The sequence below is a fragment of the Phalacrocorax carbo genome, chromosome 5 (assembly GCF_963921805.1).
Source record: "Phalacrocorax carbo chromosome 5, bPhaCar2.1, whole genome shotgun sequence".
NCBI lineage: Eukaryota > Metazoa > Chordata > Aves > Suliformes > Phalacrocoracidae > Phalacrocorax > Phalacrocorax carbo.
Window position 1 is genome coordinate 4,910,019 of NC_087517.1, and position 23,302 is coordinate 4,933,320.

At 40.4% G+C, this 23,302-nt stretch overlaps 1 protein-coding gene across 15 annotated transcripts in view; it reads left to right on the plus strand.

Moving 5' to 3' along the window:
• Window positions 1-23,302, plus strand: part of GTDC1 (glycosyltransferase like domain containing 1) — a 186,160-nt gene that overhangs the window by 126,890 nt on the left and 35,968 nt on the right. For 8 of the 15 annotated variants that reach the window (XR_010372962.1, XR_010372963.1, XM_064451002.1 and 5 more), the window contains exons 7-8: window positions 6,721-6,831; window positions 22,469-22,837. Coding sequence is in view for 13 of the 15 variants with exons in the window: in XM_064451002.1 (XP_064307072.1) it covers window positions 6,721-6,831; window positions 22,469-22,837 (480 nt within the window). In the remaining 2 variants the exon portion in view is untranslated. The remainder of the gene's footprint in view (window positions 1-6,720; window positions 6,832-22,468; window positions 22,838-23,302) is intronic. The other 7 variants (XM_064450999.1, XM_064451000.1, XM_064451001.1 and 4 more) reach the window with 1 other exon arrangement.

Sequence of the window (23,302 nt, forward strand, 5' to 3'; positions counted from 1 at the left end):
CGGCATACTCAGCAGGCTGCAGGAGGATGAGATAGCATGCTTGCAGCATTTCTTTGCAGCATAATTGCAGCATCAATGAACCATGAATTCAGCCTAATTAACATAACTGGAACCACTGCAATCATGCTGCCATTCAATTTCGGTTTTGAACATTCTCGTGAAGTATCATGGTTCTGCTGTTTATTGCTGAGATGCTGTAGAGAACTGTCCACTCGCTTTCTTGCTGCTGTCTTGATGTATTTTTATTATTTCAGGATAACTAGGGAACTTCAGAAATGGAATATCGTTGGCTTACTGGTTCCATTACCGAATCTACAAATAATTCTGTATTACTTCCTGTAAAAAGTAATGAAACCGTTTAGTATACTATAAAACTCAGAGTAAACGTACTAAATTTCCAAGTTAGACGCAGGTTCTGAATTGTAATGGATAACGAATGGCAAATAATTCTGGAAGTATTTTGAGCTAAGGACTGCATTCCCAGAACTTTAAAAATAGCATTTTCTGTTACTTTTTGTAAACACTCTACCTAGGAGAAACTTTTTAAAAAAAAAAAAAAAAACTGGATTTTTTTTAATGTGTTGCTCTGTAAAAAAATAAAAATGTTTCTTTGTTGTTGCCATTGGTTGTGCTACAGTAAAATGAGGAAGCCGCAGAAGTAGATGAGGTACCACAGGTCTTGGCAGCAGGGGAAAATAACCAGCTATTTTGGTCAGAGAAGTCAAGGGACTGCCGAAAACAGGAATAGCTAGTAAATAGGAGAGCTGGGACTCGGAGGCTTCTGCATCTGTCTTGGCCATTAGGCAAGAGGTCCTTAATGGTGGCACCGAAGCCACTTCAGAATGATACACAACCAGGAGTTACTTCTGCCATTTGTGACAGAACTGAGCTAAAAAGCTTAGGATAAAATAACACTGCCCTGTTATTTTCTGGTCTTGAATAACTGCAGAAAGGGGAGAGTAATCCTTTTCCTTGTAGCTGATTTTAGGCGGCTACAATCATGGTGTTTTACCACACCTCCACGAAAATCTGCTCAAGATCAGTGAAGTAGATGAGTTTCTTTTAATGACCTTAATGTACCAAAAAAAAAAAAGTTTTTAAAAATCTTTCTTAAAAAGCAGTTAAATAGACAAGTTTTGCACTAGGAGCTCAAATGTTAAGTCTGGAAGTTGTTTGTAGCTGTAGAAATGACTCCATAGTTTCCTGCTCGGAATCTCCCATAAATGTGTTCATGCATAATCACACACACACGATAGGTGTGTGTATATGTGTGTATATACACATACTAAAAAAAAAGTCTGAGCTTCTGAAATAACAGTTCTGCTTTTTCTGAAGGACAGTCATGTTGAGAATAGTTACTTCCATTAGATAAGACCAGTCCACTGAGAGTGGGAGACCACGAGTTACGGATGGTGGTAAGCAAATTGTTGATGGAGGGAGCGGGAGTACAGCAGTGGTATGACTGTGGTATTTAATGCTGATGTGAGGGCCAGTTGTTTGCAAACTCTTTGCATTGCGGGTATTTAATAGTTGGGTTTTTTTACACCAAGATGGTTTGTAATGCAGTGGTCTTATCTGGAAGCAATGACTGATGTGTATGACTAGGCTATCATTTGAGAGGGTGAGGAATTCTCCTAGATAATTGTCTGATAGATAGCCTTTTTTGAACCTTGTGGTCTAATAATCCCTTACCAGTGTGTATTCTGGAAGGGCTCCAGTGTCACAGGTTGGATGGATAAATCATAGAATCGTTTAGGTTGGAAAACCCCTTTGAGATCATTGAGTCCAACCATGGTTTGAGGGCAGATGCTGCTGGAAGAATGAGATACAGTAACTTCAGGAAAATATTCCAAGGTGGTTTTCTCTGTTTTGAGGATCATCTGTGTTTTCTATGTGTGCAACTTTAGCATTCATGTGGCTGACTCAGAAAATTCTATATTCTTGTTGACTGCCAGACACTAGTTTTCCATTTGTTCATTGCTTTTTTCCCCTGATGATGTTAACTCAGGAAGTTAGTTGTCAGACTTCTCACTCTAAGCATCTGAGTGTAAATTTAGCATTAGAGAACTGCAGACCTTTTGAAATAGCCGTCTCGATCATCTGTTGCTTCCTTCGGTGTCCTGATGTGACCCTCAGCATCCGAGATCCTGTGTTCCTGCTGGAGTGACAGTAGGACTTATCACTGACCTTTCTACTCTTTGCTTTTCTCTGTAAGATGCTTAGTGTCTTCTGAGAGGTGGGCATTTTCTTCAGCCTCCTTCTACTTCTAATGTAAAGAATATATTCTTTTTCCTAAAAGCCTCATTTGTTAAAGTTCACTGCCTGTGACCTTCCGATGCATGTGTAACAAAATTAAGTACTGCTTCTCACCTGGTTGGATGTTCAGGGTAGGCTCGTGGGGTAGACGCATGGATGTACTGTTAGGTTTTGCAGGGCCTCAAAGGCTCACAGAATTCAAATGCGTGGCTGCAGTTTACTTAATACAAGTAACAAGATCTTAGAGACTTAAATGCTTTATAAGATGCATTCTTTCTTTCATAGGATCATATCTGAGAAAGAGCTTAGCTTAGCATTGCCTGTGTTCGAGGCTGTTTGTTCACAGAAATGTTCAATAGAAATCACAGCAATGCAATGAGATACTTTTCAAGAAGGTAATTAAATGTATGTGTATAACCTAAATGAATGTGAGAGACTTCTTCTGTCCATATATTGAAGGTGGGAGGTGATCTGGGAGCATCGCAGAATCACAGAATCATTAAGCTTGGAAAAGACCTCTAGGATCATCAAGTCCAACTGACAACCCAACACTACCATGTCTCCTAAACCGTGCCCTGAAGTGCCACGTCTACATGGCTTTCAAATACCTCCAGGGATGGTGACGCCCCCACCTCTCTGGGCAGCCTGTGCCAGGGCCTGACCACTCTTGCAGTAAAGACATTCTTGAGGGGAGAGGTCTAGGCATGGTAGGTGGAGCAGAATGGCTGATGAGTTGTTTCTCTTTTTTAGGGAGCTGTTGGGCTGGAGTTGCTGATCTAGTTTTTTACAAGTTGTAACTTAAAATTAACAGATAATTATAATGAAGAGTCCCAAGTGCAGACTATACCTCTCTAGTTTCGCATTAATCTGCCATTAACATCCTGTGTATAACTCAGGGTAGAGTGCCAGCCTACACGTTGTATTATTAATAAATAAGAAAGTGAAGAAATCTGACCACCTTCAACAGTGACTCTTCTTCACTGGAGCCTGTGAATGAGCCTCAGTGGCTGCGGGATGGTCTGGCAAGCTTGCTGTCATAATTCTAGGTTTTAGGTGTCGGTTAGTCATTCTTTTCTCAGAAGGCTTAATACGCACTTTAGCTGAGACTCTCCAGTTGAACATTTATTAAAGGTGGGGTCAAGCAAAGGGCTGGCTGCGGTCAAGGAAGAGTTGAAGGAAGTGCAGAGAATAGCTAAAGTGGTTGGTTCCTGGAAGACTGAGTCTGTGATTCATCCATTTGGAAATGGAGGAGGAGAAAGCAGTGCCAATTAAATATCACAAAAGGTTATGATAAGCATCTAAATGATGGGGGAAGAGATCACGGTCTTTCAGCATCTTTATTCCCTGCAGCTGCAATATGTAAACTCAGGAAGATGACTGAACATTGATACATTAAAAGTTCCATAGTCACCCTTGTTACTGAATGCAGTTACTGAGAACTGACAGAAGAAAATATTTTTGAGAGGAGTTTCCAAGTAGAGATCATATTTCTAGTTTAGTGTGCAGCAAAACCAGCGCATTTGAATGGCTGTCAGATCTGGTAGAAAGAGAGAGTAACTGCTCTGTGGTAAAATATTACAAAGGGAAATCATCAGTCTCCTTCAGAACCACAACTTTTTTTTTTAATTGTTCATAGGTGCAAATTCTAAAGCGACTCAGACCAAATGTCAGAAGTAATTTGAGTGTTTGGTATTTTAAACCTAATTGCGTTATTTCCACAAAATCTCTTGAACATGTTACCGGCTGCTTTTTAAATGTTTATATATACTTTTCTGCCTCTCATACAAATTCATGAAATAAGGTCCTTGAAGACACTGAAAAATTTGTTGGTCATTCTGGCTGAAAAAAATTGATAAAAAATGTTAAGGAAATATATATGCAGAGAAATACAGACCTTTTCTCTATATGCTACCTGAAGATGTTTTCAGGCTGTTTGACTGCAAAGTAATTGCCAGGTTTCACCTTTGATATCTGTCACTGTGTTGTTATTATTATGAAATTTATTTTTAATGAGTCATTGCTAGGCACTGAATGAGTAAGTTAAGGAATATTTTGAGGAGCGGCATATAGAAAAAAACCAAAACCACAAAATTGTTCATAAACAATTTGTTCCATGTACCTCACAGAGACAGCTTTAGTAGAAAGAAGAACAGGGAAAGCCATAGGTAAATGGGAAAAGGAATGGTTGAAAACTAAGGGCCTGGTGATGATCAGCTGGAAAAAGGGAGCCGAAATTCTGTTATTTTGGGGACTGTGACCTAATGCAGTGGCTGGTGAGGCAACCCCAGCCGTCGTGGTTCCTACTGCCGTGTACGGCCCTGTGCACCGATGCCAACCACACGGTCCTGCTTAAGTAGGTCGTGTTAATACCGAGTCTCTCCTGATCCTTAAGTCCTGTAGGCTCTCGTCTCGAGCCTCGCTGAGGTCCCTGGCACACACACATCACCCATTGTCCCGATGTCTCCCTGCCCTTCAGCCAGGTCCGTTTGCTGCTGCTGCACATCTGTCTGCTTTAGCTGTTGCGTAGTGCCATCAGCCGGGGAACCGTGCGTGTCTCCCAGCAGCTGGTGGCAGGGCGAGCAGAGCCATCGGTGCTCCCTCTCCTTGCCAGCACCGTTCTGCCGCGGGGGAGACGGACTCCGGGACAGGAACCTCAAAGCCTTTGGCTGCAGCAGTCTGCTCCAGGCGATTTTCTGAACGTCCAAAGGAGCACAGCTCCCCATCAAAAAAACAGCGAAACAGCGCTTTGATTAATTTTAAGGTGATTGCCTCTTAAGAGACTCTGAAGACTGGTTTTCAGTTAACAATCTAGTTTACATAAAAGGCACATATTGATGAACATAGGCCATGGCTTTTTGCTCAGTCCCATTATTCTCCTGTAATTCATGTGCAGAAGCTAAGATTTCCAGTGATCTCACTGTTTACCAAAATCCAAGGTACTTAGAGGTTAATGTTTTTGTTACTTTCTGGTGAGAGTTTCATCTCCTGTTTTCTTCACAAAGGACAATAAAGGAAAAGGAGGAACGTGCTTCCAGAAAGCACTCAAAGGTACAGATGATCCATCAAGAATTAGCTGAAAGCTCTTGTAAGAGCTAGAAATTTCCCTAACGCTGTTTTGGCACGTGACACCTCTGAATAGCTGGCAGCCCGATATTTTCCTGTTCATATTCAGAACCATTTTCAATGCCAAATATTGCTGATTGACAAATTTGATACTGGAGTTGCCTGTCAGGCTATGAGCCCTTCTCCTGCACCATGCTGCACATGCTCAAACCCCTTTATATCAAGTGTGATGAGAAGGTGCTCAGCGTTTCACAGGACCAATGCATTAGCCTTTCTGTGTGCCCAGGAAGAGCAGAGTAAAACATGAATGTGTACTGTAACTAGGATGCAGTGCCCTCCTGCAGTAAGGAAACATTTGATTTGGAGAGGAAGGGGAAAGGGTCTGGGTAATAGAGACTATAGGAAAAGATGTGCAAGAAGAAATGCTGGTGTTAGTACAAAAAGGTTTCTGAGAACCAAACTTGATACAGCAGCATAATGAAATTAAAAGTGTTGGGGTGTTTATGCTCCTTCCTGTGAGTACTGGTAGAACACCTCTTGAATTAATCCTACAGCCCTCCTTATATATACGATCATGTACCTTACCTCCGAATCAGAGCCAGCTATATCAGAATAGCTGATTACACTCAAATTGTGGAGGGGATTTTTTTTTTCCCCAGAAATTGGTTCTATAAAAAACTGGCTTATTTTAAGAATTCTGACTTCAGACAAATAATCCAAAATTGGTGCTTGATTGAAGCTAAAGAACCAAACACAATCTATTGCTTGTTCAGAATTGTAGTGAGCTTACTACCCTTCTGTTTGAAGGACATTCTAAAAATATTCTAGTAGATGTTGATGGTAACTTGAGTGGGTTGGAGATATATACATATTTGGTATCAGAAGTTTTTAAAAATGAAACTCTCAGTGTTTCTATACTCACAGGGCTTAAAGATCACCTGATTGTGACATATTTGATGTGGAATGTCAAATTGTCTGTCCAAACTTCTTCTAAAAGTTATAGCCATATCTTTCCAGTCTGTAGACATGTTCTACTATGAATACACATGAAATATCTGTATTAGTTTATTCAGCAGTGTAATGTTAAGCCTTCTTTTCTTGGTGAAAAGTTTTCTCCTTAATGCATTAGCATGTATAAATGCCTACAAAAAGGTGAAGTTAAAATTTGTGTCTTGAGTCTGCTTTGCCCTAAGTGTCACAGTGGGCTGGGTTTTCTATTCGTGAAGGACTGCAGAACATGAAAGTCCAGCTCTGTGCTAGGGCTGAGATTAGATCTGAATGCAAGGAAAAGTAACAAAGGTCCACAAAATATCTGAAATCTGCAAATACTTCCTGTACTTAACCTACACTTTCGTTGCGTGACTGTAAAGAACAGCAAACCTTTGTTCTTTTCCCTCTCAGTTCCCATTCAGTCAGCTCAGAGACACAGGAGAAAGGTTTTGGGGAGCAAACTCGTTATCAGTCTTCCTTCAGTTTCCATCTGATTCTGTCAACAGTGAGGACATCAAAACCGTGAGCTTACAGCCACTTTTAAACATCAAATTTTTTTGTAAAAATTACTGTATGTATATACACATATATAATATACAAGTGAATATAAACATAGTTTATGAATGTGAAGTTCCTTTAGATCTATAAAGTTTAGCTGATATTAGAGTTGGTAAGAACCTATGCTCTGCTTTTGGATTCAAGAGGGAATTACATCTGCCTTTGGTGGAGTAGGGAAAGAGCAAGTGTTAATCTTGGTAAGATCCCAAAATGTTCGAGTAGGGAAATTAGACTTCTAGATTGTTGTTCAGGTCCATCCATTTATGAAAACCTATTAGGACATTTCTTGGGTCTGTATTTCAGAAGGTGTTGGTAGTCATCAGTATTTAACAAAAAGAGGAAAAAAGTCTCAGAGATGCCTCTCAGCCGTTGTGCCTTGCCAGGAGGGTGTCGATTTAGCAGCATCAAGGTGGCCTGGTGGTGTAGTGCACAGATAGGGTCGTTGGCCATCGGTTCAGTGCTTCGTATGTAGAGAGTGGAGAAGGCTATAGCATACATTACTTAGAGCTGGAAATAATGGCAAGAAAAATGGTTCCTGACTTCTCACAGCTCAGCTTGTGGTAATTTGAATCTGAAATAAATTAATAGAGTAATCGTGTTTATGGATCATCAGCTGCAGAGGTATTATTAAAGAACTTGTGTCCCTATTCATGAAGCACACCTGTATGTAAAGCCATGTTATAATTGTTCAGACACACTGAATCAGACTTCTCTGTCTCAAAACAAAATAGAAAATATAAATATATGGAATGTCCCAATCATACTTATTCTTTATTTTTCTGTCTCAGCAAGGTTAGTCTTTTGGAAAACCTTCGTAAAAGCAATCCACTCTTTTCAGTTAAAAGCTATTCATATGGCGACAAACCACTGTTCTTCCATTTATATCTGTATTCATCCATTTAAACTCTAAAGCTTTCCAGCTTACTTCTTGGATTTATAGCCAGCTGGCTGCTGTCTGTAATATGAACATATTCTGACTGTGCATGAGACATTTTGTCTCGTTTAACCCGTAATTGTAACGCTCACTCTAGGCCACAGCTCACCTGCATGTGTTTAGCATTGACTGTGCAAGTTCCCAGAGTCAGGACTTGCCATCTCCTCGCGCATGTTCAATCTGCTGTTATTAGGGAAAAGTTAAGTCAAAACCAAACCAAAACAAAACAAAAAAAGCCCATCAGACCCCAATCCCCAAACCAAAACCCCCCCAAGCCCCTCCTGGAACTGCCGTAGATAAAAAGAATATGTTCAAGATGGTGGGCCATAACTGAGCCAGCTCATGTGGGATCGGTGCCCACTTTTTGGCATTTACAGTAAACTTTGGAAAGACTTTGTAACACGACTGTTTTAATAGCAAGTGGGGAGGGGGAGGCAAGGCAGGGAAGGAGGACATATGCGTGCTCTCTTTTTTGTTATGAATGCTAGATTGCTGATTTTTCTGAAGTAGTAGTCTGATAAGTATGATAGTGTGATATGATAAGAAGCCTGATAAGCTGTACCTGTTAGCAGATTTCTGCAGTCTTAGTGTGTCGAAGTGAAATTCTGAAGTTCCTGCCCTAAGTTACTGAATCGTCAATGAGAAGCTTATACTTAAAGAAAGCATGAATATTAAAATTTGTTAGCATACTTTGGCTTTGTAAGAAATACAATACATTATTTTTAATTTATGCAACGTTGCTGGGTTCTAAGGGAGGCAGTAGAACCAATAATTAATAGTAGTAGTCTCGGGTAATGTCATAATAAGCAATGCAACGTATTAAAGCACATTTATTCTTGCCAGCTATCAGGAGGAACCTGTACATATTTTAAAAGCCCATTAGGTTTGTTTACATACTCAGTTGAAGCTGGTATGCTTTGCTTCCAGTGGAACTGCCATTGGCAGGGGCTGAACCAGACTTTAGACTTGACTCTGACGGTATGGGATTTCCCGACTGTTGTATGCAGTCAGGAATATATTGTCGCTGCTTCAGGGCAGCCAGTCTCTCCAGGATAGCAGGTACAACCCAAAACAGTGTAGCCCCCAGAGATAGGATGTCTGGGGGTTACTGTCATAAAAATGAAAATAATTGAAATTATATGTATCAGAAGCAATTTTCCACAATGGAAAAGGTGGTCAAGGAATCAAAACCGTGCCTTCAGGTATATTACCCAACAGAACACCAAAAACATGCTGGGCTTTGAATTGCGCTAACAATCTGGAAAGGATTTTCTGACTGGAGCTATGTTAAGTGTTAATAGTGAAACCTGGGTACTTTTTCCTTTGATCTCTCCTTGAGCTCATATAGAATAATAGGATCAAAATAAAATGCCATTTATATGAACACCTTGTTCTTTTGATCTTGGCACAAAAAATTCTGTCTGCAGCTACAACTTAGCAAACAGTGCATCTGCTCCTTTTAGTTGGACCTGCTAGTTTAGCATAACTTTTAACAAATGGCGTCACAGCCAATTTTTGGTGTAGTTCATGAACTTAGCTGTAATTTTTGCCCTAAGAGTCTTGAACTACATTTTCAGAAGAACCAAGAATAAGGTAAGCGGGACCTGTAAACTGGTGGCTTACGGTCAGTCGTGCATATGTACATTGAACTGTGGTGGCGTACAAATGTTTAAATCATGTATTCAGAATATAGCGTTAGTTGTTCTTTGACTTGGGGAAAACCGTTAAATTAGTGTATTCTGAGTAGGAGAGAACGTATGGTTACATGACCCCAGGAACAGTTAGGGTAATTGTGGTTATCATAGGTGCTACATTTTGGATCCCCACTTTTTCCACCAGGAAGGTGATGCACCCCGTGATGTCTGGGTGGGAACCAAGCCTTTCTCTTCATTGCCCACCTCTTCAGGAAAGACCCTTTAAGTATTACAGCTGGTAGTTACGGATCCCCTTTGCTTTTATGTAGAGATCTACAAGACAGATAATCCACGGATGAACATGAGTACCTTTCAGCTCTTTATTCCCCAGGGTTGATGGTCAGGAGTGTTTCTTTGGAAGTCATTATTGTGAGCACTTAAAGTAAAGCCGCTTCTTCGTGCTCTTTCAAATCTCTTATTAAGATTCTTCTCTACCAAAGGTTTCGACTGCATGGGAACAGCTGAGCTGTGCTTATTGTGATGATTGATGGTCTCTCATTGTGATCCCTGCTTCAGTTGTCGTAACCTCCAAGAGTAGATGAGATGGGCACAAAGCACTGTGCCAAATGAAAGCAAATAAAACCGAAGTCGTGCAGTTCACCGATGTCGTAATTGCTGCTGTCCAGGAAGAGGGATTAGCGAGTGTGAAGAAACACTAGCTAGGAGAGATCTAGTGGCCAAGCAGCATCTTGGGTGTCGAGTGTCTCTCTCAAGCTTTGTGTCCTACTGTAACTTATATTTAGCTGTTAAGCTTATGAGATGGGAAGAGTCAGCTTGTTCTACACCGTATGCAAGGAACACCGCTGTGTAAATGCTGGGTAAGTGTTGCGGCTCTTGCTGAAATGGCTGCAGTTGAGGTTGCCGCACGTGAGCTATCCTCCAGCAAGTTGCAGGCTCAGTCGGATCTCTCTAATCTGTCATGAGGCAGGAGTATTCCTGAGAGCCATAACCGTGGCTATAAACCTATTATAAAGTGGTACAGTATAATTCATTATGTGCAATAAAGACACTTTGTTCTAACCAAGCTAGTCTGAGCACCAAAAGCAGCGTGGACGTATTTGTGTGGTACTGCACAAGGATTCATACATCCTGCTGAGATCAGGTCTCTGTGCTAATGCAGCCACTCTGCCTCCAGTCCTTCTGCTAATTAGTACAGAGCCGCTGTAAGAAAGTTTGAAGCTGTAATTGTCTAAAAGGTGGGTTCTGTCCAACTCTTAGTTTTAGCAGAATATGTGGCCCCGTTCATCTTTCTCCAGTTCTCGTTTCGTATGTCTGTACAGTGTCAGTGGTCCCTTCTGCATCTGTTAAAGGAGGGATGCGGGACTCTTCGTACAAGGAGTTAAAGAGCTACAAAGATTCATAGTTTTTCTCCTTAAAATAAAAATGTGATTGCCCTAGTTCTGTGGTTAGCTTGAAACAAATAGGCTCTGTCATGAAGTCAGTGGGGTACAAGTTAATACAAGGTAGTAAAGGAATAATAATAAAGTAAAACAGCAAAGTCCACCGTCTTTTATGACAAAATCAGTGTGGTCCTGTTGCAGTCTAAGGCCCTGCTGCAAATAGTATTTTCTGATGCCTGGATAAGTCCAATTTACATATATACAAAGTGTATGAATAAAGCTATAAAAGTATGCTTAGTATTTTACTTTTTTTTTTTCCTTGAAAGTAATTTGCTATTGTTCAAGCTTTCAGCTTTCACTGGTTTTGTTTCCAAAACCCCAAAAGGAAGAGAAAATAACAAAAGTCCATAAAGGCAAAAGGGATATGTTCTCATTTCAGTTCACAGAATTTCCTGCCTTTAAACAATACAAATATATGCCCTTAGGTTTCTAACGTGCTGGAAGGATACCGAATCCTTGAAACAGATCAAATTAAAACCAAGTCCACTATAGAAACAGAAAGTTTTACCAGCATGTCCGATAGATCTCAACAAGAATTCACTGGGTTTTAACCATGTTGCCAAGCCTTACAAAATCCTAAACTGCTGACTCCATCAATGAATAAATGTGCAAAACCAGCAGGCAAATTCTAGGCTGAATTGGGCACAAATAAATCTGATGCTTAATAATTGTTCCCTACTCATTACAGACCCCATTTATAACATTTTCTTATTAGGACTTTGAAATGTATCCACAGGCAGAACAGGCATGGACGTTCGCTACGTAAAACCCTTTAAAGTACCTGACATCCCTTAATTACAGTTACACGTTCACAGACTGAACGTTGCTCCGGGCACTCGGGGTCAAAGGACGTGAGGAGCATGGGGGCAGCTGGCGGTAGTTGTCACCAGGTTGGGGAACCAGTGTCCTGAGAAGTGGTGGCTTGGACTTAGGAGGAGGGAAGAACTGAAGAAACGTCTCCTTGGTATAATTAAGAGGGACCTTGAGGTGCTGGAGCGTGTGCAGAGAAGGGCAGCGGGGCTGGGGCAGGGTCTGGAGCACAAGTGTGCTGGGGAGCAGCTGAGGGAGCTGGGGGGTTTAGCCTGGAGAAGAGGGGGCTGAGGGGAGACCTTATCGCTCTCTGCAGCTGCCTGACAGGAGGCTGTAGTGAGGTGGGTGCTGGTCTCTTCTCCCAAGTTACTAGTGATAGAAAGAGAGGAATTGGCCTCAAGCTGCGTCAGGAGAGGTTTAGATTGGATATTAGAAAAAATTTCTTCACTGCAAGAGTGGTCAGGCCCTGGCACAGGCTGCCCAGAGAGGTGGGGGAGTCGCCATCCCTGGGGGTGGTCAAAAAACATGTAGATGTGGCACTTCAGGGCATGGTTTAGGAGGCCTGGGGGTGTTGAGTTGGTGGTTGGACTTGATGATCCTAGAGGTCTTAATGATTCTATGATGAAATGCTTTGATTTTGTTATTTGTCTTTAAATTCTCATGTGCTGGCTGTTCTTTCACCTTTTTGACCTATTTCAATGGAAACCTCAAGGTACCATACTGAGAGTGCTGCTTTCCATTATCGTTTGGGGTGTATCTATACGAACAGTGTTCAGAGTTGTAGAAGCAAGGCAATGGGCTGAACAGTCATGGTCAAGCTCTTTGCATCTCCAAGGTTTCTGATTTTTTTATCTTTTTTTTATAATACATTTAGTGCAGTAGTGGTCAAGATGACCACGTCCTGCTACAGAGTGGGTGTTAGCTCAAGCTGTTTGCATGTCTCTGTCTCCTTATGGGTTAGGCACCATCCTTCCTGCCATCCTCAGGCAGAAATGTCACCATGCAGGTGACTGCCAGCTCATAGCCTATAAGGGTAACAGTGCTGTTTGTATTGATACCGTTTTCTCCTTTTTCCAACAAAAAAAATGCATATTCCCGTCTTGGTTTGCAGTCTTTGATATCATAGGTAGCTCAATGACAGGCCACGACCGTTTTCCAGGAATTTGGCAGCGCAGGCTCCCCAAGGAGCCCCCGTGATGTGCTAGCATGGCTTTTGGGTGCCTGGATGCTGAAGAGCAGATACTCAGCAGTCTTAAACCAGCATCACTGTCATCCTGATTTACACCAGAAAAAGGGAGTTCAAGGTTTTGGTTTATTTTTCCCTCTAACGACACTGCGACTATTAGGGATAATGTTTTTAGAACTTTCTGACAAAAACTTGATCCTTACAGGGCAGAGCGCTACTGCCATTCGAGTTCTAGCGATGGAGAGAGACTTTTGGTGTTTGGACAGCGAGATACTGACCTACAGGCAAAACTGGGATTAAAATTCCAAGTGTCCTCTAAACCACGCTGCCTGGCTGAGATACGAATGCGTACGCTCTTAAACATCAGTTGTAGTGCAAAAAAAGTGCAAATAAATCTAGTGGAGTAACACATTTTCGAATGGAGGTCAGAGTCCCTGAACTACCCCATGGGCCTCAGGGCCAGAGGCGGTTGACGTGACCGTACAGTCTGAATGCCCTGTGGCTGAGATAACTCTACAATAGACTGTGCTTTTCTTATTACTTGGGTGTTGTGTTGATGACGAACTGTGCTTTAGATTCTTGAGTGCATTCAATTATTATTTTTAATTAATTTCTCCAGCTTTTTCAGGTAAAGCTTTCTTCAGTTAAACCTTCCAGTGAAAGTAGGCTTCATCACTTACTTATTTCTTGGAGTACCTGGGAAAGTGTTAAATAATTAAGGTGAAATATGCGTTTTCCTGAGAAACACACAGAAGTTTGCATTTGCGCAGTCGAGTGAATTATCAAAAACAGATGTCAGCAAGTGGAACATTTTACATAAATTTATTAAAATCATTATTTACCTGTAAGTTATAAGAAGGGCTTAGTTGCACTAGTCTGTTGCCAATATGTACTGCCAATAATCTGCCAAAAAGCAGCTTGCTGGCAAAATCACTGAAATGGTTAGCTTATGCTTGCACAGAACATTACAACCCCGAGTCAAATGAAAACCTACTATAAACGAACTCTTTGATGGTGGATTCGCTGGAATATGTTACTGATATATGGTATACAGTTTATATGGCTTATGTATACTGTGCAAGAAATATGGATATCTATTAGGGGTAACGTGATACGTAATCGGTTAGGACAGTTACTGTTTTCAGTATTTGCTATGAATAAGATCACACGGCGACTGTTCAGTTTTTAAAATACAGACTTACTCACGTGCAGCCCAAAGCACTAGCATGCTATTTGTTCAATTAATACAGGAAGGCTATTGAAAATGTAAAATATCTGACATCTATACAGAGTAATTTTAAAGGCAACTTTTCTCTAGGAACAATTCATACATTACATAAACTTATATTTTTTTCATCCAAGTATCATTTCGAGAATAGCAAGCTTAAATATTGGAGGCCATAGGGAAACATAATATTACGATAATGTTCTTTGGTGCGGTTTGGAAGGTTTTAGGAAACATTTGGAAGTATTTTTCTCATAAAGTCACTTAACTATTGAAGTGTTATGATAGCACTCCCTTCTGCATTGCGTATGTTACAAAACAGCCTGTTTAAAGGGGACATCCATCCTGTATATCCTGATTAGAAGTATTTCCACAAAACAGGAAATTATATGTTACAGGATCCTGGTATTAGTTTTAATTGGGGGGGGGGGGGGGGGGAGAGAAAAGGGAAATAAAACGCAAGATGATTTAAGGTGTGATATCAGTTTTCAAACACCCATTTCCAATTCAGTTTCGCAAGAAGAGATACTGGATTGTTTGCAGCTATGTGTGAAATTTGCATTTTCTAAATAAGCACTTGAGAGCTGAGCTGGTTTTTTTGCATTTAAGTAAACACTAATAAACATGACCAATCCTTTAGGATCCTAAAGAACCTTAAAAACCTTGCAATTCTCAGAAGCCAAACTTTTTTCCCCTTAGTGTAATTCATTCTTTTGAACTTCTGCAGAAGCAGAACTTAAGTCAACAATTTCTGAGTTTCTGGCAGTTGTTATCAAGGTGACTCTTAGGGCTCCAAAAGTATATCTGTTACCTTGCAGTGTTGGTGTTGCAGACCTGCACAGTCACGATGTTTAATTATAGAGAAAAATTACTTTCTTTTTTTCTGAACTATCAATTAATTCATGTTTTCATATCTTCCGCAAAATAATGCAGTTCATTACTACCTTTCTAAGGAGTTTTTAAATTGTCACCATTTCATTTGTTGAGAGTGATGTTCTCAGAAATTACAACTGCACAGATTCTTACGTTCAGTGTTAAAGGATTTCAGGGAATTGAAGATGTGAATTCAGAAATAATATATTTAGGGTCAAACTCTGTCTCTCTCGAAGTCAGAGAGCTTTGCCTTTGACTTCAGTGCATCCAGAGTCTCCCTTCCAGTATTAAAATGCAGAGTAATCGCTATTTGATTTTTTTTTTTTTTGCCTGACCTAAACCGCTAAAGATGGTGTTGAAGTCATTTGTCAGGAGTAAATATGTAACAAAATGGAATAATCCCACAAGTACTGGATTAGGCTAGAGATGCTTTTGGCTGAAATGATGTCCGACAAGAGCAGCAGCACAGAGGACTCAAAACCAGGAAAGCTTAGACTTTCAGGGATATATTTGTTTTGGAGTCATTTCACCTGCCTTTGCTCCTGTTTTGCATAGTTTCACAGCATGATGTGTTTTGGAAGGTGGTACCTTTCCAGTTGTTTTGGGGAATAAGCATTGAAGAATGCTTTAGTTAAAATCCCGGTCATCTAGGATGTAGGCTTTACAGTGCATCTTGAGCAGTAATCTTGATGTTAGAAATTCAAATGAAATTTTGATAGGAAAGTTAAGAGATTGGTTTGACCCTCCTCCCTATATTGAGGTACAGATATGGCATTTTAGAGAATAAACTGAGCGTCATCCAAACAGAGTGAAACTAGATTGGAAAGAGAAGTGTAAATGCTAAGTAAAAGTGGGAGGTTTTGGCAGTATCAAATATGAATACTAGATATTGAGGGATTTTGCTCAGAAATTATTTGGAAAAATAGGTGGAAGTTAGGGTTCGAGGAACCTGAGAATTAGCCTGTTTCTTTACTCTTGAAATCTCTCCTCTCCTGCCTGTCCCATCTTCCTTCCCCACTCCAACAAACCAAGTCACTACTTGAGTCAAAACCGACTGCCCGCGGTCGGTCTTGATCCAGCCGCTCTTCTCCGGGAGCATCTCTGGGTCCTGCCTTGCTAATCAGGCACACCGCTGGAGCGGGAAGGGGTGTTGCATTCAGCTAATTTGTTGCCAAACCAGCTGTATTTGTCAGAAGGAAGTCGTCTTCATCCTTGGTGATAGTTAAATCTTGACTAAGGAGGCTCTGAGCAACTTGGTCCAGCTGGGCAGGCTTTGAGCAGAAGGTCAGAGCAAAGACCTTCCAGCTCAGTGATTCCCTGAGTCTATTCTGTATTTCTCCTGTGTCATGGGAGAGAGAAGATAGGGGAAGATAATGATGCTAGGAAATTATCACATCTCAGTATTTCCATACTTCTGTATCTTGCAGTTCGCAAACAGGGATATCTGTGTAAACCCTACTTATTCTACCCAGGAAAATATACGTTCTACTGTGGGAAGACAAGCTCAGCCGCAGATCTTGTATTTTCTTTTGCCGTGCCCTTCCCAGTGCTTAATCTTGGCTCTGTTCAGTTTTCGTTCTGTTCTCTCTCTTTGCTCCTAATCCTTGTCCATACTTATAAGCCCCTAATATTTATATGGCATTATCTGTGTTAGAGATTACTGCTGACAAGTAATCTCTTCCCTCTTCTGAATAAGGAATTACAGCCATTGCTAAAGATCAGAAAGTGAAATTAGATCCCCGAAAGTATGTGACAACTTCAATAAACCCTAATATCAAATTCCCTAAATATTGGGAATCTTCTTTTGAGCTTTTAGGTTTGAACTGTAGCCCAGCTTTGGGACACCTGACCACACTCAGCATCTCTTTTTTGCTGTCGAGCAAAATGTGACAGCAGTTGCAGAGGAAAATATCAAGAAAAAAATCACTGCACTGAGGCTAGCCTCCCAGTTTTGTCATTCCTTGCAATCTTTCCAGAAGTAGGTAAATATAAATGTACCAATTTTACTGCTATCAAGTGATTTGTTACATTAAATATAAAAATATAAATGTATAAATTTATATATAAATATAAAAAACAAGTATAAGCTAATGTACTTGCTGTCTGTTCCAATTTGGCCTCCAAAGAACTGCTGTCATGACTTTTTTTTTTCCTTAGAACAGAGTGAGCAAAATTCTGACTTTTTGCAAAGAGACATCGTGCACCTTTGGTATTGGTACAGCGCTTGGCCAGTCATACATGTGCATGGTTGTGTAGTTTTGCAGTCACTTGTAGTAACTGTAATTACTATGCATAGTAATGCTGTAAAAGTTCAGCATGGGAAGCGGATAAATTCAGGGAAGCAGAAGGAAAGAAAGAAAGTGCAAAAGTGGAATTCCCCAGTTATTGCAAATGACAAAACTGACTCTCCCTCACAACAGTTATAAGCCAAATGGACTCCAGGTATTAGAATCACAGAAGCTCTGCACGGGCCTCGGTGGTGTTTTTAGGTCACATAAATGATACTAAAAATATTACAGTTAGCAATGAGGCATTTGTGATCCTGTTTAAAGAAAGACAAAGGAAATTCTCAGACAATGAGTTTGTTAAATTGTGAGTTATGCCGTGACGGTGCATCGGTGACAAAGGAAACGTGGCAGCTCTGAAACGTGTGTGCTCCAGCTCCGAAGCCTGGGCAAGGTTTCTAATCTATCTGATCATGACTATCTTTAAAAATAAAACTGGTTAATGGTAATAAGTAATTTTAAGAAATCCATGGCATACGCCGAACTATCTTTAACTTTGCTTCCAAATGTAATTGCAATTACAGAAGGGCCAGTTTCTATGAACTCAAATTCTTTTTTTTTTTTTAGCTTATATCCGACACAAATGATCCTTGCTCATCGGGGACAACTATTCAAACCAGTACGCAACGCACAGAACTTGCCCATGCAATTTGATCTAACCTAAACCAGCACTCCAGTTACTCTTTCTAATGTGGTTTCTGTTCATCGAGCGGTGACATCGTGGCCCTCCCATCCTGGGTTTTTTTTGTTGTTGTTCTTAATAAAATGGTGCACAAAGTGACTCTTGGTGCCATGAAAAAGAAACCCATTCCCATAAGTAATTTTTCATTAGGGCAAATAAAAAACTGTGAATAAACACATACGATGTAACATGGCAGCATGGTGTGAAAGAGCTGGGGAAAACACACACGTCTGCTTCAAGGAAAAGCTCATGGATTTCTTTAGAGTGGGGCTTCATGGCATAGATTGAAAGAAAATATATAATATATAGATTGGGGACTTTAAAAAGAATCCGTTATTCAAAACGGCAAATATTTAAATTGAAACTCTGACTTCTAGTATATGGAATTTTTATTATATATCAACTTAGTTTAAATTTTAACCCATCTTTTTAACTGAACATCTATACCCGGTAGGCAGAAAAGGAAAGTTTTCAAGGCTTACTCTGTTTAAAGTCTTCATAAAGTTTTTAAATTGACTGTTAAATGTGTCAGAGATCCTGAAAAATCTGAATAAATAAAAATAAATTTGAAAGTTTTGAAAACAAGTCATGGTACTAAAATTAGATATCTAAGTCTCTCGTTGTTCTGAACTTTCAGTGTTTAAATATATGTGAGTTATGCATGAAAGTAAAACATTTTCCATGGGTTTTAAAATATAAGAGACAGTACCTTGTGGAATCTGTTGAAAGTGTTAATATTTGTATGCTTTGGTGATAATTTTTTCTGGAAAGTTTCACGTGTACAAGATTTCACTACCACAAGTTAATAACAACAATAAAATCCTTCTCCCATATTAAAAATAGAATGCTATGGCATTTTTCTTATGTGAGTAGTGTGTGTTGTAACCAAGGTTGAGAAAAATAGTGCTTCCTTCTCAATAACAAAACCCTACCTATCTGCTGCCGTAGCTCTCTAGCTTGTTTTTTAGGATCATAGGGAGGTTTGGGTTGGAAGGGACCGTTAGAGGCCATCCAGTCCAACCCCCCTGCAGGGAGCAGGGACATCTCCAGCTAGATCAGGTTGCTCAGAGCCCCGTCCTGCCTGGCCTTGAATGATTCCAGGGATGGGGCATCGACCACCCCACTGGGCAACTGGGCCAGTGTTTCACCACCCTCAGTGTAAACAATTTCCTCTTTATATCCAGTCTTTCAAGCCTATGTCTGTTGCTGCCCCAGCTCTGCTATTCCATAAGCAGCCTCTCTGAGGTTGTGTCTTCTGCCATTTAGACAAGGATTTAAAACAACTCGGATGATCGTTGTGGGACTAGGTACTGCCTCCAAATAAAACAGGGGAGCGCTTGTTTTTTCCCCAGGTTATAGACTTCTGGATGGTGATGTGGAAGTCCTGCAAGCTCTTGATGTTTATAAATGACTGAGATCTGGGCAGGTGCTGGATGGAGAGATGGCTCTGTCTGGAAGGTGGCAGAAACGAAGAATTAATGTGAGTCTGGAAGAGGGAAAACAGAATAGCTGGAGCAAAATGTTCTGGAGAAAACGTAAACACAAAAAATGTGCTAACTAGACATTGTCTTTCTCCAGCACGCTTTTGGGAAATGCACGTGAGCAGGTTTAGAAGATTTCGTGGTGTTATTAGTTTATTTTCAGGTCATTTATTTAAGTGTCATAAAGAACATTAGCTAGTGGTTAGGGACTACAATATCCATTATATTATTCCAATCATGTGGACAAGTTTATACTACATATGATTTACAATCGTCTTTCCACAGTTAAAATTGTTATATTCAGGTACAAGGTTTTATACATGGTTGAATTTAGCAAAATCCGAGTGGCTGAGCACAGAGACGTCTTCCAATCAAAGCCCCCAAAATTAATGCTTTTACACGAACACTGTGGGTTGCAGCGAGAGCTGTTTATGGCTCTCTGCCTACATCCTTTATCATGTCTCCACTGTTGTTAGTAAAATATACAGAACTACTTTATGCCAAAACAATGGAAGTTAATGCAGATAACTTGTTCCAAAGTGAACCATCAAATAAATCTTTTTTTTTTTTAAACTGTTAAGTGAAATAGTGTTCTAAAACTTTTTAAAAAATTGTCAAGATGATGAATACTGTGTGTGTAATACAAGTAAGTACCACGGAATTGATTGCACACACATGTCTTAAATAAAGGATATTAAATAGTTTATTCCAGAGAGAGATCGGTGAAGTTTTATATAATATTATTAGAAATTCTGCAATGACGGATCGCATTTATTAGGGCTGAAGACTAAGAAGAAAACTTCTTCAGAAATAGAAATGGTGCATTGAGTGGATGATTGGCCGGGAGATTAAAGACAGGCAGGGGGATACAGCCTGCCTAGGTAGTCCGACCTCTCGCGTGTCAAGCAGTTCTTCTTAATGGCAATGATTTTTCAAAGTCTGTTAGTTACATTTGATTTGGTAAATCAGTCCTCTCAATTCAGTCACAGACTTGGTGGTTTAGAGCAAATCCCCTAACCTTCAGCTTTTCCCATGTGTAAATATATAACAGTATATTCTCGTGGGTATGTGTCCTTACTTCAGAGGAGCCACCACCAGCCAGTTTTGGGTCTATAATTCAGCTTAGACTGTCAAAACGCCAACTTAACTGTTAAGAACGTATATGTGTGGAATTCAGCCACACTGAATTTATACTTTTATGCTCTGAGAATCTGAGGGTGGCTAAGTCGTTGAGATAGGAATGGTTTAACCTAGGCTCATTTGGGATCCAGTCTTGTTTATAACTTAGGTAATGGATTTGGATGAGGCTGTTGAATATCACTGAACTTCTTCTGGTGACTGCGAGCAGTGGGAGAAAGGTAGATCTCATAGGTGATTTGGTCAGTGGCTTGAAAATGTAGATAAATGTGAAAATAATATGCCAAGGGACGGCAAGCCAAATCAAAGAATACACATTACATGGAGTAGTTACGCAGTGTACTGACTTAGGAAAGGAGATTTAGGGGTTTGAAGAAAAATCCTCAAAGCAATTAGTCAAGAGTACAGCTGCAGTTAAGCTCACATAGTGTGTGAGTGTGTGTGCTTGTATTTTGGTAGTATTTTGAAGAAAAAAAGGTCTTTTTGCATTTAAGGTGCTCTGTTACAGGGTAAAGTGAACGATTCCGGCATATAGGAATATTTGTATTAACAAAGGGGGAAGGGAGCGGTTTGTTCACAGCCCAGAGACAAGCTGTGATGGAGTAAAACTCTGAAGAACTGTGGAGGAGGTTTATAAAGTGGAGCAAGCATTGGCTTTAGTAAACAGGCTGTAGTGAGTAAACGGTTGGAAATGAAAAGGAAACAGAAAATTTAAATGTCTCTACTTATCTGGGAGAGCCATAATCACACTGAAAGGCATGTAAATAAATAATAATTGGGTAAATTAACTTGAGGCACAGGCAGGCGTTTAGAGTAAGGATCCCATGGTAGCCGTGCACGTGGTCCTCTTTGCGTTAATTTAGAAGAGTCATATTTGAATGAAGGAGCTTCACTCGAGTGTTTCCTGGGCAAGGACTGTAATTCATCACTACTTTAAATCAAATAGTAAAACTAGATCGGCATAAAATGTTACATTTCATATGGTAGAAAAATGGGTTCAGTGGCCTCAGTGTAACTTCAGCTGCATCCCGCTGTTGGGAAGGGTCTTCCGCAAAGTATGGGCGAAAGACCTGTCTGAACCTCAGCTGGAAAAGCCACTGGTATCTAATACTGACTGTGGTACCTCAGGAGGGTCGTGAGCAGCTCTGCCTCAGTTTCCCCATCTTAATGCTCATTACTTACATCTGGGGAAAAAAACGGGGGCGGTTGCTGTTGTCCTGTGAATGGATGTGCTACTCCATCCTTTTCTCCTAGGTGGGTTTTTGGTTTTTCTAATTCATGATTAATTTTTTCAGTTGGTCATTATAGAAGTCAGGCGAGGATAGCTGGGTGAGAAGACCCATTTCCATGTCGTGGTACGTGTTTGGGCCACGCTATTAGGCAACAAACCATCTTTCTGCATTACCTGTGATGAAGCAACCTGCTGGTCTCAGCCTAGACATAAACAAGACTCCCATGAGGTTGAACGCTGCTGCGTCTGGCATTTGCTACCAGTCTTAGCCATAGTCCTGGCAAAAATGCCAAGACTTTTCTGGCAGAATTGCCTTTTTACTTCCCAGAGATGTTTGCTTCATTTTATTTTAGCAGACAAATAGTTTTGTTCTCCCTGTTGATGCACGTGCTGTTAGCGGCGATGTGGTTCGGCGGAGACCTTTGGCTTCTCAGCCAGCGAACCACAGGTTATTTTATTTCACAGGTACTGTATTCACTAAAATTATGTATAAAGCATGTCATTTACTGAACGCTGGTGGAGTTGTTGCTTGGATGGATGTAAAATATCAACCATGTTTTGTCTTGTCATTTGCTATTAATTAATTAACAATTATCAGGTGAAACCGAAATCCAGCAAAAACACAATATAGATTATTTTTTTTTTCCTTCTTTTTCCTAACAGGTTCATGCCAGAACATAAGCTTGCCCGTTTGGAAAAAGTAACTGGTGTTAAAAGAAATGGAGATGCTTATCAATTGGAGGGTCTGCCTGGCCAGCAGGAGAGCAGAGCTTTGGGAGGCTTAATGAAAAACAGCAACGCGCATCGCGAGTCTGGACTTTGTGAAGCCCAGCCTGGACTTTGTACCACACAGCACGAGGGGCTGCCTTCCCCATTAACAGCACCGGCAAGACCGAACAAGTCTGAAGCATCAGAGGGTACAAATCCTTGTCAAGAAGAAGATAAGCAACATCTGACTTTTAACCTCTCTAATATCTTGAGTGGACGGGACTATCAGCAAAGACCTTTACATGTTGCCTGGCCTCACAGGTGGTAAGTGGTGAACAAATCCAAATACTGTACCTTCCAAAGATTTATGAATTTGGTTTGATCCCCTGCTTTTCTGTGACTTCTATCAAGTATAACATAATTTCCTGAGCACATCCTGGCGCTGCTCTCACACGTAGAGGGAGAAAGACACGTTACTAACATCTGATTGCACACGGGCATAAGGAAAAAGGCACATCACTAACATCTGATTATTCAAAATAATCTGTGTGAATACACGTCGTTCAGTAACGCTAACCAGACGTTTAACTGTTGATGTTAATGAATCCTCTTTTTTGCCCAAGAAAAAGATAGCCCTGCTGCTGAAACGATAAGTGTAATTCTGGTAACTCTCTTCTCGTATAAAGCAATATACAGATGACAATTAATATCTAATGTTATTTAAATTATCTTAATTGCTTTAATGCAAGTGATTAAGTGTAAAGATACATGGTGACACCGGACAGCTGA